General features: G+C 27.3%; 2 protein-coding genes across 3 annotated transcripts; one reads left to right on the forward strand and one right to left on the reverse strand.

Moving 5' to 3' along the window:
• Positions 1-293: 293 nt before the first annotated feature.
• Positions 294-4,747, reverse strand: LOC113560667 (chondroitin sulfate synthase 2). 2 transcript variants are annotated; one of them, XM_026966681.1, is made up of 9 exons: positions 4,393-4,747; positions 2,931-3,580; positions 2,713-2,864; positions 2,258-2,656; positions 2,000-2,166; positions 1,656-1,836; positions 1,299-1,577; positions 1,009-1,186; positions 294-924 (listed from the first exon to the last, which is right to left on the reverse strand). In XM_026966681.1, exons 2-9 carry the CDS (start codon positions 3,571-3,573, stop codon positions 581-583), a joined length of 2,343 nt encoding a protein of 780 aa, XP_026822482.1. In that variant the 5' UTR covers positions 3,574-3,580; positions 4,393-4,747; the 3' UTR covers positions 294-580. The 2 variants fall into 2 exon arrangements, with proteins under 2 accessions (XP_026822482.1, XP_026822483.1); XM_026966682.1 differs by lacking the exon at positions 4,393-4,747 and adding an exon at positions 4,170-4,347.
• Positions 4,748-8,225: 3,478 nt separating this feature from the next.
• Positions 8,226-13,457, forward strand: LOC113549308 (polycomb group protein Psc-like). The gene is made up of 6 exons (XM_026950542.1): positions 8,226-8,486; positions 8,550-8,712; positions 9,227-9,379; positions 9,461-9,621; positions 9,690-9,881; positions 9,956-13,457. Exons 2-6 carry the CDS (start codon positions 8,604-8,606, stop codon positions 11,162-11,164), a joined length of 1,824 nt encoding a protein of 607 aa, XP_026806343.1. The 5' UTR covers positions 8,226-8,486; positions 8,550-8,603; the 3' UTR covers positions 11,165-13,457.
• Positions 13,458-14,402: the final 945 nt, after the last annotated feature.

The following is a 14,402-nucleotide window of genomic DNA, read 5'->3' on the forward strand; positions in this document are numbered from 1 at the left end:
TGATCACATTATCAACGTCCATTATAGACAAACTGTAAAACTACAATGTGCAAAGGACAACTTTATCTAATATAACCTGGATACAAATGATGAGAAATCTTAAATATTATATCTCAAATTTTTATATTTTGTAGTATACTGTACTATAGAGTATACATATTATTTCTATTAGATTTTTAGTACATAACTATAAATCAATACCAATATACCACATAAAGGTATCAATAGATAGCATAATATTATGTTTATGTATAAATAATAATAAAATTAAAACAGTAACTCTTTAACATTAATAAAAATTATTTTTAATGATTCACACTTAAAATAGTATACAATACAAAATATAAAATATTTATGTTAAAAATTCACAACAAATTACCTCAGTGGCCCTGCATTATCATTATCTAGTAATTTATCTAAATAAAAATAATAATTAGTAATTAAAATAAGTGAATATAAATATAAATTTTTGGCATATAAAATTAATAATTTAAATTTACTATTTAGTCTTAGAAATTTGTTCGAGCTAGGAAAATAAACCTCATCTCATAATTCTCATATAATTTATTGATTAACTCAATCACTTTAATTGATTCTGATACTCCAATACCAATCTAGCTAATTGTCCTTTAGAACCAGCGTTTCGATTTCTAGATCTTACACAGTTGCCGTACAAAGCAGCGCTAATATGATCCACGATGTTTCCTTCATACAATTCACAATGCCTCTGTTTATGATGCAATCGTAAACCAGATTCTACAGCTCTGAATACATGACAATCACTATATGCTACAAACATAGAATAAACTGATGGGTTAGTCATATTGACTGCTTTCAAAGAATGACTTGTGGATTCTGACACCAAACGATGTATATCACGGTCAGCTCGAATTATAGGAATTAATAATTCTGCACGTTTCCTGGCTAAAAATTGTTATCAATAAGTTAATAATTACTGCTTTGATTTAAAAAAAATGTATAGTAACTTAAATGCATTATTATACTTACAAATAACATAGTCTTTTGCGTAAAATGATAAATGATCATAGTCAAATGGATCAAAATGGCCATAATACTTATTTACGTCTAGGGTTGCTTGTCTTGGATACGTCATAAGATTAGGATCATATTCAGAAAATGGCAAAGCACTAAATATCTGCCATTCCATTATAGTATTCATTCTTACCTAAAGATTAATATTTTCTCAAAATTATTTTTTTAAATATTATATTATACATCCATTTAAAGATAAAAATTGTTTATATAGAAATATCATTATTACTCAATAAAGTACTTACTCTATTCAAATAGTCTTGACGAATTTCCATTTTTGGTCTAGCTAACATCATTAGAGCTTCTGGAGGAAACTTTCTGATTGCTAAATCTATGATCGCAAAATCTAATAATGCATCTCTTAGGGCTAACAATTTGGTATTTGGTATTCTCACTGATAACCATGCAACTTTAGTGCCATCTTTTTTATGTGCATTACTCAATGATGTTGCCTCATCTTTTAACTGTTTAAAAACATCATCAACTGCACCTTTACCTGGGGCATTAGCATCATACAATAAAACCTAAACATTTAAAAATTTGATTAACAACCATCTAAGTAGTTTTACTAATTTAAATTGTTCATTAAATATCATACTTACCAACATGAGCATTGTCTTTTCTTTTTTATCAATACAAATTTGTTTATATTGTCGTAGAAAGCGAAAGGCATCTTCTCTTTCATTTGTACGCACGGGTAAAAGAATATGTACACGAGTATTTTCAGTTACATAAGGAACTGACAACATCTCAACTTTACCAAGCAATTTGCTGACTTCAACTCTAAAAATAATAAATAAATAAATAAAAATATAGCTGTTATGGCTGTTTAATATATATATATATATATATATATTAATAAATTTTTGTCATTTGAGTTTATATACTACAAAAGATAATTTATTTTTTATTATAATGATTACATTTTTGCTAATAAAAATAATACCTTTTTTGTATTAATCTATTTCCAACAATATCTTTAAAAGCCAAGTCTAAAATATAGTCTAATCCTCTTGAGGGATCAAATCTTTTGTAACCATTAACCAAATGATCAAATTTAAAATTATTAGAATATTTTGATTCCAAATATTCAATGCTAGTATTCAAGACATTCTGCAATAATATTTTTTGATATCAATGATAGTTTGTTTCATTTTTAGTTAATTGTTAATATTTAATTGTATCGTTATTATTAATTCCTTACACGTATATCAGTATTTTCAGCTTCATTTAAAGGTCTTAAATTGCTTATTCTAGAGTCCAAATATAAATGTGTTTCAGTAAAATGTTCCCATTTCAATACATCAAAACGAGTGGATGGGGTACTTCCAGACTGACTTCCAACAGGCCATGTCACTTTTCTAAAATTAGGTGGCTCTAAACTTGACTCAGTCACAATAGAACGTCTTAATGCTTCAATTTCCATATTGGATTTTTCTAAATTCATTTTACAAAATGCTAAATGAGTTTTATACATTGTTTCGGCATTTGGCATTGGATAAACAGTTAAAGCACTATTAAAACTTTCTTGTTGTTGTGGCTGGTTGAGTAAATTAATAAGATCTTTGGCTTCCCACAGATGATAACTGCTTATAGATTGCCCCTAAACAAACAAATTAAACTGTATATTTTGGATTGAAAAATGTTAATACTACTCACTTGAATAGATGTCTGACATGGAAGATTAATTGAATGTAATACACATCGACCAAAATTATCATCATCTGAAGTAGAGAAAGCATTACGTACACACCAATCAACGTTTGGGATCATTTTACGAATAACAGAGTTGCTTAAAAGTATTCCGGCATCTGAAAATTTTGTATTTAATAAAAAATTAGTATCTATTGAATATATATGATACACTTATTTCTTACCTAATGAACAATAGTTGGTACCAATTACAGTTCCACTAGCATAAACATCTTCACTGACACTAACTCTTTTAACTAAGTTCATAAGCTTGTCTGCATTCAAGTATGTACTATCCTTTATCAACATGAAAAACTCATACTCATCCAAGTAGTTGTCAGCAATATATTTTACCATGTGAAACGGTTTCAATACACTTCTACTGTCAGTGAAACCAACTATACCAGGTATTTTCATTAACGTTACATTTAGCTTATGTCCACCTGCTGCATCAACAAAAAAAATTGTCTTGTCCACCCAATGTGTAACAGTTTTATTAACAGCAACTGCCAGACCATCTACAGATGCTTGATTGGCCAAAATGCCAACAAATAGTTTCTCTCGAATTCCAAGCTCTGTTGAGTAATATCTTGGACGTAATAAAGTTTGAGGAATTTTTTGTGCTCGCTGTGGTTTGCCGGCCAAATTTATATGAGGTTCGTATTCATCATTGACAATAATTGAGCTTGAATCGCTGTCAATAGTAGATATTGAAAATAGGCAACCAGTTTCTAATAATGGACCGACAATAAGACTAAAAAGTAGCCCAATTGTGACACCAATTATTAAATAAAAGTTTTGACGCAAACGTGCAGATGAACACAACATATTGGTTCTAAAAATATAATTAATAATATATTTAAATAATTAATCAATGAGTTAAGTATAACAACAAAATATGGTTAATAATTTAATATACAAATTTAATGATTTAAAACAAGATACAAATTTAAAAAATATAAATTCAATTATTGGCTTTAGGGTTTATCTCTTTGGTGTATAACATTAAAATATAGGCCACATTTATTTGTTATTTTTTATGGTATAAAATGGTTAGTATTTTTACAAAACAAATATCAAAATCTATAATGTCAACAACCTAAGAATGTTATTATTATTAATTTTTTTTTTTTTTTATATAAAAAAAGTTATTGATGGCAATATGAGTAATATCAACAAGTAATAACACATTCAGTTAGATTTTGGGTGTGGTTTAGTTTAACTAAGGACAAATCAGTTCTGCAGGCATAAAGACATTATATTCTGAGTTTAATATAGAAAATCATTGGCACGAACAATTATTATTAATAACAAAATAACCAAACCCCCAATATCGCGATTTAAGGTTAAGTTGCACCTGTTGATTGTCATTACGTATTTAATTACCAATAAACTGTTGCGTTTTAAAATCAAAATGTAAGTACCTGATCAATCGCAATTTTGAATCTAATAGCGTATAACTACTCGTTTTTACCTATGTAATATATTATCGCTTTATATTCTTAAACTTTGTATAGAAAACGGTTTAGGTTATTTGAATGATCAATTATTAGCATTTCAGTAGCGATATTAATATTACAACTGTAACCATTTTAATTGAAAATATAAAAAATAAATATTGATGATTCAGACTATTTAATCATTTACTTTTATCTTTAATACTGCAGTCGTGCACTAACTATCGAGTGCTGTCGAGTGTCGACTGTCACTTGGCCGGTCATCAGACTCCAGGAACGTGGAGTGTGGACCGTGCCACAACGGACTGCGACTACAGAGACGCGGACATAGACAAGATAGATAAGTGTACGCGGGGTGAGTGAGCGACAACCGATGAGTAATGACAAACTAAGAAGAATACAGAGTAACGACTAGCGAGTACTATAACACTAAACTAGTCTTTTTCGAAAACCGTGATACTAACGTAGTAACGTTATCATGGGTATTATCAACCGTGGTCTCATTACTCTAATTATGTCTTTATGACTTCCGTCTAGAGCCATTCCTCAAGTAATAAGTATTAAGTATAGAACAATATTAAAAAAAAAATGGTCTCAGCATGTGTAATCACTAATCAGTAATCACTAAATAGTAAATAACTAAATTACCAGCGATAGAGCTGCGCTCTGTCATCAAATAATGGAACTAATTGTTATATGGCCTTATATTTTAAGTATTGAGTGTATCAGGTAATTTTATAATATTATGAATTATTATGATTCAAGCTAAATATATTCACATGTGATTTTACTAGTACATCAATGTAATTTATGTAATAATTATTGTCTTAGTGTCTTATATACCTACACAATAGTCAATAAAATATAGTAATCAATCATCATAATAAATGCATAACTAACGTATAGTATTAGTCATAAATAAATTTCGATTATAATGGTACCTATTGGCTATTACGATATATTTTAAAAATATAATCGTTATCCTTAAATATATATTTAGAAGCATCCAACATAGTTCAAAAAATTTACTAAACCTCCTCTTACTTCAAAAAGAAGATAGGTCGTTTTCGATATTCGATATCAACAAAGGTAATTTTTTTGATGAACACTGAACACCTTTCTAAAAGCTTTATTACTTACCGTAACCACGTAACATATTAACATAAGCCTAATTAATAATCAACTACCTACACATAATTACACAATAGTAAAGACTGACTTTTCAGTGTCACTCTTCGCAAAACTGAAAACATACAAGTCCTAGCGAAGTGTAATTCATTATAAAAAAACTTCTCAATAGAAAAGCTTTAGGCTGATGGCTATGATTATAACATTATGTTACAAATATCACTACTAAATACATCTTCAAAAAGATGATTATATTTTTATCTTATACTTACAAGACAATATCTTACTATCCTTTAACTTAGAAATTTCTATAAATTACCTATGTATTTAAACTTTTTTCAAAACTTCACAAACCATTAGATAAAATATCATTTAAATCCAATAAATTTTTTGATTTTTTAGTATTTTAAAATAAAGTTAAAGGCGTTTTCAAATTTTTAAAATTTTAAGCAAGTGTCTTGTGGTAATACACTTCTATTTTTCAAATGAGAACCATTAACTAAATTATTCGAACAAATAGATTGATTTTCAGTTATTAAGATGTTTATTATCGTATATAAATAGATAATAAACAATATAGTTCTTAAAAATAGTTTAAAAAGGTAATAAAAGATATAATATTGAATCTAGTATTTATTATACTTGAACCATTTTTATAAATAATAAGCTTTGATAGATTTATATTAATTAGGTACTAATATTTTGAAATCGCTATAGGTTTTGGGCTGAATACATAACATTTTTCTGACTGTTACAGTTACCATGGCTACTAAATTATAACAAAGATAAAATAATAATATTATATTGTTATAATTTTACGATAGAGTATTTATATTATCCTTAGCAACTAATGAATAATAATTTATTGAATTACGTCTCATTAAAAAAAAAAGGACACGTAAAATCTTGGTAAAATTTATTTTTGTAATTGGATTGTTTGTTAGGTTGTCCCTTCCGCATAATTTGGCATCCAAATCTAATAACTAATATAATTTATAATTTTCACAGTTACCAATGGTAAAATGTATATATTTGACATAATAACCTTGTTGATAATTTTTATTATTAATTTTAATTTAAATATACTTTATACTATATACTTAATCTAATATAAATGCCGAATTATATTCGATAAGATAAAAACACACATATACAACATATATATAATGGCCGTTACTATTTAAGCCGCTCGAACATTTTTTTTTCCCAATCACATTTAATATTTTTACACCGCCCACCCTAAAATAGGATAATGTAGATTGAAGATTATTCTCAAAAAATTGTTCTTTGAAGCTTAGGACATTTTTTTTCTCCCTTGAATATAAAATTAATAAATGTAATACTTCTATTTATTACTTTACCATGCCTATGGTACTGTTGTCTATTATATTAGTTATTACTGTACAACTTCTGCAAAGTACACATATACGGCTATATACATTATATTTATTATTTATAATTTAATTAACAACCTTTAAAAATGGTGAAACCTGCATTTTCCAACCATAAGACACCCACCCACCCATTAATATTTTTATGAATCACTTTATACAAATATACCCCCTTCGAGCTGCCAGTTGTCACTGTATATATATATTTAATTTAATATATTATGTATCTGTGGATAAGGAAATCCTTTTATTTGAATATTAGAGGTATTTAAATATTTAATACTTTTTATAAAAGTATTTACTAAATGATCACGTGTTATGCTATTCAGTTTTTTGTTTTCTCATAACTTTAATATATTAAATTCAAATTTATTAATCCTAAAAATTAGTCAAATATACATTTATTTTGTGCTCTAAAATAATTAATAAGAGTAATCCACTGAATTAGACAGCTAGGCCATTAATATAAAATATTGTAAATACGATGTTGGCATTATTTAACTGTTTTCAAATTTCTTGAAGTATAATACCGGAGCCCTTTTTTATATTTTGGCCAAGGACTCCATTGCACTCGCATACGTCGTGTATTTCAATACATATACCAGTTTTTTGTAAGGTATTATGATAATTACGTGATTTACTGATTTATAATTTATATTATTAAAATTGTAGATAAAACGGGTAGTATTTATAGACACGATTAAAACTGAATTTATTTTCAATATTTTATAAAGTTTGAGAAGTCGACGACAAATAAAACAAATATATCGTTTTTATCGCACTAGTATCTATATAGTCAGGGAATCAGAAATTCAAAATTGGCATGAGAACTGATTTTACGGGACACAATGCATAATATGTCATCCACATTTAAGAAAATACCGGTGTTTATCTATGTATCTCAGTATAACGGACATCCTCAGTATAAACAATAAGTTACCTTTTCATGACATCGATGGGTATATAATGCACTGCGCAATCATTGTCTTATGTCTAGACCTTGATTCTAAGGTAGATACATTAATACATTATGTCAGTCAGTTCTGGAATCGTGAGACTCAAATTCATCCTAAAAACTAACCTCAAACGACTCAAACGTTCCAGTAGATAGTAATCCAGTTCGAATCATGAATTCATTACATTCATGAGAGAAAAAATGTCGCGGCACGCTGGAGGTCTGTTTGATAATGTTCTGAGAATATGTGATCAAAGGTCTATGCGTCGAATGGGTTCGACGAAAAGATTTACATAATAAAATCATTGATGATAAAACGTACCATACGAAAATTCGGCTAAACAGTCAGTATTCAAAGTCGATAATCGTCATATTATGAGGACGAAGGCCCCATTGCGACAAGTGACAACTATAAATCTCAATTCTAAATATCGATTTGTTCCACTTAAGAGGAGAGAAAAAATTTTTCATGGAACAAACGAGCCAGGTCGTTGCTGTTAACGCCTTGTCAACGGACAACTTGTTTTTGTTGTTTTCGTTTCGCAGACCGCAGTGTTTATCCGCGTCTGCGTTGCGGACCAAGCTTTCGTTTCTGTTTTTTTGTTTTCGTTTCAACCTACCGTTCAAATCTGCTGAAGTTTTAGATCGTGAACGATCAGATAAATTTTACATTTTTTTTTCTGAAAACCCGCTAGTGCCGTTAACCGATTGTCCGTGAAATCTTCGCTTCTCTGGGTCCTGCCGTTGACCCACAAAATATAAATAGAGAACTTGGAAACAATTTTACCCCAATGGCGGTATCGATACCGGGTAAGTTTTATAGTGGTGCGAACGCAATAACCACGTCTAACTCTTGTTTCCGTGGGTATCCAGGTAGACGCGAACGCGTCATGGTAACGACGTTATGATGATCAGAGCGACGACAATATGCAATCTTGTAAGCCGAAGGTCACCGACCTAAATCCACATCTACTATGTGTTCTGTGCGGTGGATACTTCGTGGACGCCACAACGGTGATCGAATGTCTGCATTCCTGTGAGTAAATTGAGCGTACAGTTATTGCCAAACAGTTGACCTTTTATTATGACAGTGATGTATGTTTGTTTTGCTATTTTATACCTTATCAACATTTACCCCGTTGTGTCCATTTCCTATTAAAAGGTATGATTAGGAATGCTGAATTTGATTACTGAATAACAATATACAATTTCAATATATTTATGTATGGCTCCATACAAATACATTCAAAGATGCCACATTTCTTTTTAATAATTAAATACAAATTTAATAGTATATATCCCAAGATTGTTACATAACTACTTAACTATTACATTTAATGAATATAATAAAAGCTTTTATTTACCATATATATTTATTTTTAATAATATATAAATATTATTTTATCCACAATAAACTGTTTTAAACATTTTTTCTTATTTTATGCACTATTCCAAATCTGTAATAAATGGCTTCAACTATAATTAAATATTAAAATAAATAATTCATTCATTAGTTTTTTATTTATTAAATTTATGATTAATTATTTTAGTTTGTCGAAGTTGTATTGTCAAGTATCTAGAACGCAACAAATATTGTCCAATATGCGATGTATTAGTCCACAAATCAAAACCTTTATCCAATATCCGGCCAGATCACACCCTGCAAAATATTGTTTACAAACTTGTTCCACGTTTATTTCAAAGTAAGTAATAATATTGTACCAACTAAAACCTTTATACTAAACTAATTCAAAATTATGTTATGATTATTATTATTATTTTAGAGGAAATGGTAATGAGAAAGGAGTTTTACAATCGAAACAAAGTGTATTTACCCAGGGACCCAATGAGCCGTGGTGTAGTACCTGATGACTATCATATATTTGCTGCCAGTGATGCAATCAGTATATGTCTTTATTATGAATGCGAAAAAATTGACAAAAAGGTACAAAAATATTCATTCTTGTTTCAAAGAATTATTTAAATTTAACCGTTTTTATTTCAATTGAACAGAATATACAAGAAAAACATAAACGATATTTGTGGTGCCCTGCATCATTGACAGTAATAAATTTAAAAAAATTAGTTTACATTAAGTATGAATTAATACCAACTGATCATCATGTTGAGTTTTTTTACCAAAATTATTTACTAGATGATCACTTAACTTTAATGGATGTTGTTTACATGTTTGATTGGAAAAGGGTGAGTATTTAACTTAATTATTTAATAAATATATATATATATATTATGGCATTATATTACATCTTTAATTTTAGAAAGATCCACTAACAATGACTTATCGAATTCTTAAAATTGAAATTGAACCTCTTTCAAATGATGAAGTTTTAAAAGATGAAAGTACAATTGAATCTAAAAAGGATGATGAAAAATCTGAAGAAAAACAAAATGATTTGCAACAAAATGTTATCAACACAGAGATATGCATTGAAGAAGTACTTCCAAAAATAAATGAAAATATAATGGTCATTGATAAAATAACAGATTCTAAAGAAGTACAATTGGAAATAAGCGAAAATGGTATCATGAAAGTTACAAATATTAACCAAAGTAGAGAAAAAATACAAGCTAATGTCACTATAGAGCCTACTGATATAGTTAAAAATGAAAATACATCTAAATCTAGTGATATAATAAACGATGAAAAAGATGATGATAAGAAAAAAGTTTTAAAGGTATACCCTGGGTCAAAAATAAAAAAGACCAAACCAAAATTAGATACCATTGTTGAAAAAATTAAAAAGCAAGGAACTAAATATAAAACCTTAACATCCCCGACAAAACACTGGAACCCAAGTATATCAAAAACTTCTGTTTTAGCTAAAAAGAAAGAAATAAATGGTATTGATAAGAAGTGTCAAAAATTTTTCAAATCAAGAGATGATAAAAAAGATGATGATAAAGCTGAAGACAGTTTGAAGAGGCTAGCTGAAGTGCCTTTAATGAAAATTAATCCCCAAACATTATGTCCAATTATGCCTTCTTCTCCAGCTAAGAAACCCAAAAAACCTATTCCTAAAAAAAATACATTAGCTCATTCTTTGGCTCTACTACCTGTTCGACCAACAAATCATAATCCATTTACCAACCCGATGAATCCATTCATGTATGGAACATTTCCAAATAATTCAAATGGAGATCCAGGAGATACAAATGATTTTCTTAAAGCCATGTCTGAGTTATGTCCGCCATCTTCAGCTTATCACAATTCTTTGCCTCCGTCAGTTAGTGTACTTTTCAACCCCTTATATACTCATCATAGACAATGTCAGGCAAAGAAGGCTACTTTAGCTGTACCTCAATCACCTGATGTACAGAAATTATCTGCCAATAAAATTGAAGAAAAATCTGAAATGATAGAAGATAAAATCAATGACAAAGGTAACGATAAAGACGAGTGTACAAATAATAATAAAGGTGAAGAGAAAATGGAAGTTGAGAAAGAAATAGAAAAGGGAAAAACTTAATATAATAACTTCATGATAATCTAAAACTAAAAATTGAAATCTATATTACCAAAGTCTTCAGATTATGGTAGAGATAAAAAATACTTTTAAGGTTTTCGAAAGTGTTATATTAACCTCTCCTAACCTAATGTGAAGTTATGGTGTTCAATTCTTTTCTAGATACTCTGTTTACAGTTTACATAATGTTTCTAAAGGAATTTTTTTTTACTTAAGAGTTTTGAGCTAACAAGATTTCAGTGTAGTAAAATATGATTGTTTTTCTACCATTTGCTTGTATGATTAATAGTATTACATATCCATGACAATATTCTTTGAAACGTAAATATGGAAAATTGTAATCTATATGTGATTAAATCTCTATAGGACATGGTTGACCATTGTATTCGGAATGTGATAGACTTTTTTTATATCATATTTTTTCAATTATAATGTTTTGATTATGGTTTTATTTGAGGTGGGGCAGTTAACTTTAATTTATGCTTCAGACATTTAAATGAATCAAAGCTAGCCTTCCTTTACCCTCCATATTATTTACATAAATTAATAATTTAAACACTGCCTTAGGCATTTTATCTAATTCTTAAGCCATGTTTAAATTGATGGCATTACATTGATAATTATTATCAATAGGGAACGGATTTATATGCACAAAAATACTATAATATGCAATTATTTTGAATGTACACTTAATCTTTGATCAAAAACATTTTGTTTAAAATTATGTAAAAATTTAGTATTAATAAAAGGGAATTTTGTCTTCTACGTTCCTCATCAATAAATAACATATTTCATCTTCAATCCAAAATATAAGCCAACATCAATAAAAAAAAAAATTAAATTCATATTTTACTTAATTGTACTGCATAATCAAAAGTTTCTTAATGTGTTTGTATGTCAACTTCCTCCAGGCTCCAATTATATGCAAGTACATTCTTATGTATTGAATAACTTTGCTTAATATCAGTAGTATTTATTTAAACGTCATGTATACATATTACTTGCATTCAAATTTTCAAGTAGTTTATTTCTCCTTTCAAAATCTTTGAAATTATCTTCATTTTAAAATTACAAATATGCAAAATACAATTTTTGTTATTTTCATACAAATGGTTTAAATCGGTGACAATTTTCATCAGATTTCAAATATCCAATTTCAATAAAAATATCTATAATTGCATATTAATCCGTATCCTAGTTATCAACGATCAAACATACATAGAATTAAACATTAAAAATTTAAAATAGTGTTACAAAAAATTTAATTATTTCTCTTCCAATAAAAATAACATACTAACATTATGAGTGGTAGTGGAGTGTATATAAAGATATATTTAGTTTTTCATTTTTTTAAGAATGGTCACCCAATTAAAATAATAAGCCTATAACTATTAGATGGCTTCAATATTTACGTATGGCCAAATATTAATATTTCGTATATTTCGAAATCTTATTCATTATTACTCTCAAATTCTAGTCTTAGATTAAGGTGTATATTTTGTTTTAAAAAAAATATGATAACAGTTGTTTATATAAGTGCCTTCAGTATTTAATTATTTAAACCTATATTCATGTAACTAAGTGATATAAGTATGTTAGTATTTTACAGCTCAATGTTTTAAAATGTGAAAATATACAGGGTAAAAATGCACTGTGCTCACTATGCCTATGCAACTAATTCAATATATTTTATTGTTCTTCAGTAAAATCTTGATGATGTGATTTCTGAAGGGATAAATTTGAATTGCTCTTATACATTTAGACTATCTAGGTGAAATTTAAGTACTCTGTCATACATGACTGTTGGTCTTAACTCATTTTTTTAGTAGAAGCTGTTTACACTTTACAGTGAGATGTACGAATATGATCAGTTTTTATTTATTGAGCAGTTCACTCTTATCTGAAATAAAGTACCTAATGTTATTAATCATCTTATAATTTGATATGTTAAACAAATGTATATGTACCAAAGCTTAGGTTGGTGTATAGTATTACTCATGAAGCCTTAAAGTTTTTTTTACAAATATCGGCTTCAATTGTTCAAAACTTAATATAAGAATCATATTATGATAAAAATTTCAATGGGATGAGTTCTGCTATATCCTTATAAGAATGATACAATTTTACTTACTCGTTATATTGTTAAGACATATTTAAATTTAATTTTGAAAGCTCATTTATTGTTTGTTTTGTGCCAAAAGCTATTAAATTTTACAATTTTAAATTGTATACATCTAAAATAATTTAACATCTGTTGTCCATAGTTAGTACAGTGCACATATTATTTAGTATAATACATTTAGTATTTTATTCATAATCATATATAATTTATTTTAAATTTATATTTTTATAGAGGATTTTACTATTTGTTTATCACATTAAAATAAAATAAAACCATTATAATACATTATAGTATTCTTAGTGATTGACAGTATATTATTATTTATTATTTATGGTTAAAGATAAATACTGAAAAATAATAAGGTGACCTATAAATATTTTAGAAAAATAAACCTCAATGTTGTATATAATTTATAATTTAAATTTAATGATGATATTGAGTACTTCTTAATTATATTTTTTAATAAATTATTAGAAAAAAACCAAATAGTATATTTTTATTACTCTGTTTAAAATCATATTTACATGCCTAAAATATTTCAAAGTGGTTTAATTTGTATTAAAATTGTTGACATGCATGAATTTTACTGATAATTTGTTTCACAAAAATTAAATACAAAAATAATCAGAATATTTATAAGTCTTCTCAAGTAGTCTATACTATACACATTTATATTTTATATGTTTTAATTTAATTTATTTTTGTACAATTATTGAATTGTTATTTATGTAATTTTTTTTTAATCTAATTTATACACAACAATTATAGTTTTTAATTGTTAAGGATTGAGGAGGTGTAATGAGTTTTATAAATAAAATATTTTTGTGGTTCTTTTTTTAAATGTTCAATAAAATCAGTGTTTTGTAATTTATGTTTAAATTATTTTTTTCATTCCTTATTTATTTATTTTTTCCATTAAAATTATTAATTTTAAAGTCGACCATTTTCCAAACAATGAATTGAAATTAAGGTATATAATTTATATAATAATCAATATAATTGATGACGTCAGCACCTCTGCAACACAACATTTGCATTACTCCCGTGACCTATAGTTAGCATAAATATATGTTATTAATGATTTTTTTTATTTTGTATGCAATAATATTATAATTATTA

The sequence above is a fragment of the Rhopalosiphum maidis genome, chromosome 1 (assembly GCF_003676215.2).
Source record: "Rhopalosiphum maidis isolate BTI-1 chromosome 1, ASM367621v3, whole genome shotgun sequence".
Taxonomy (NCBI): domain Eukaryota; kingdom Metazoa; phylum Arthropoda; class Insecta; order Hemiptera; family Aphididae; genus Rhopalosiphum; species Rhopalosiphum maidis.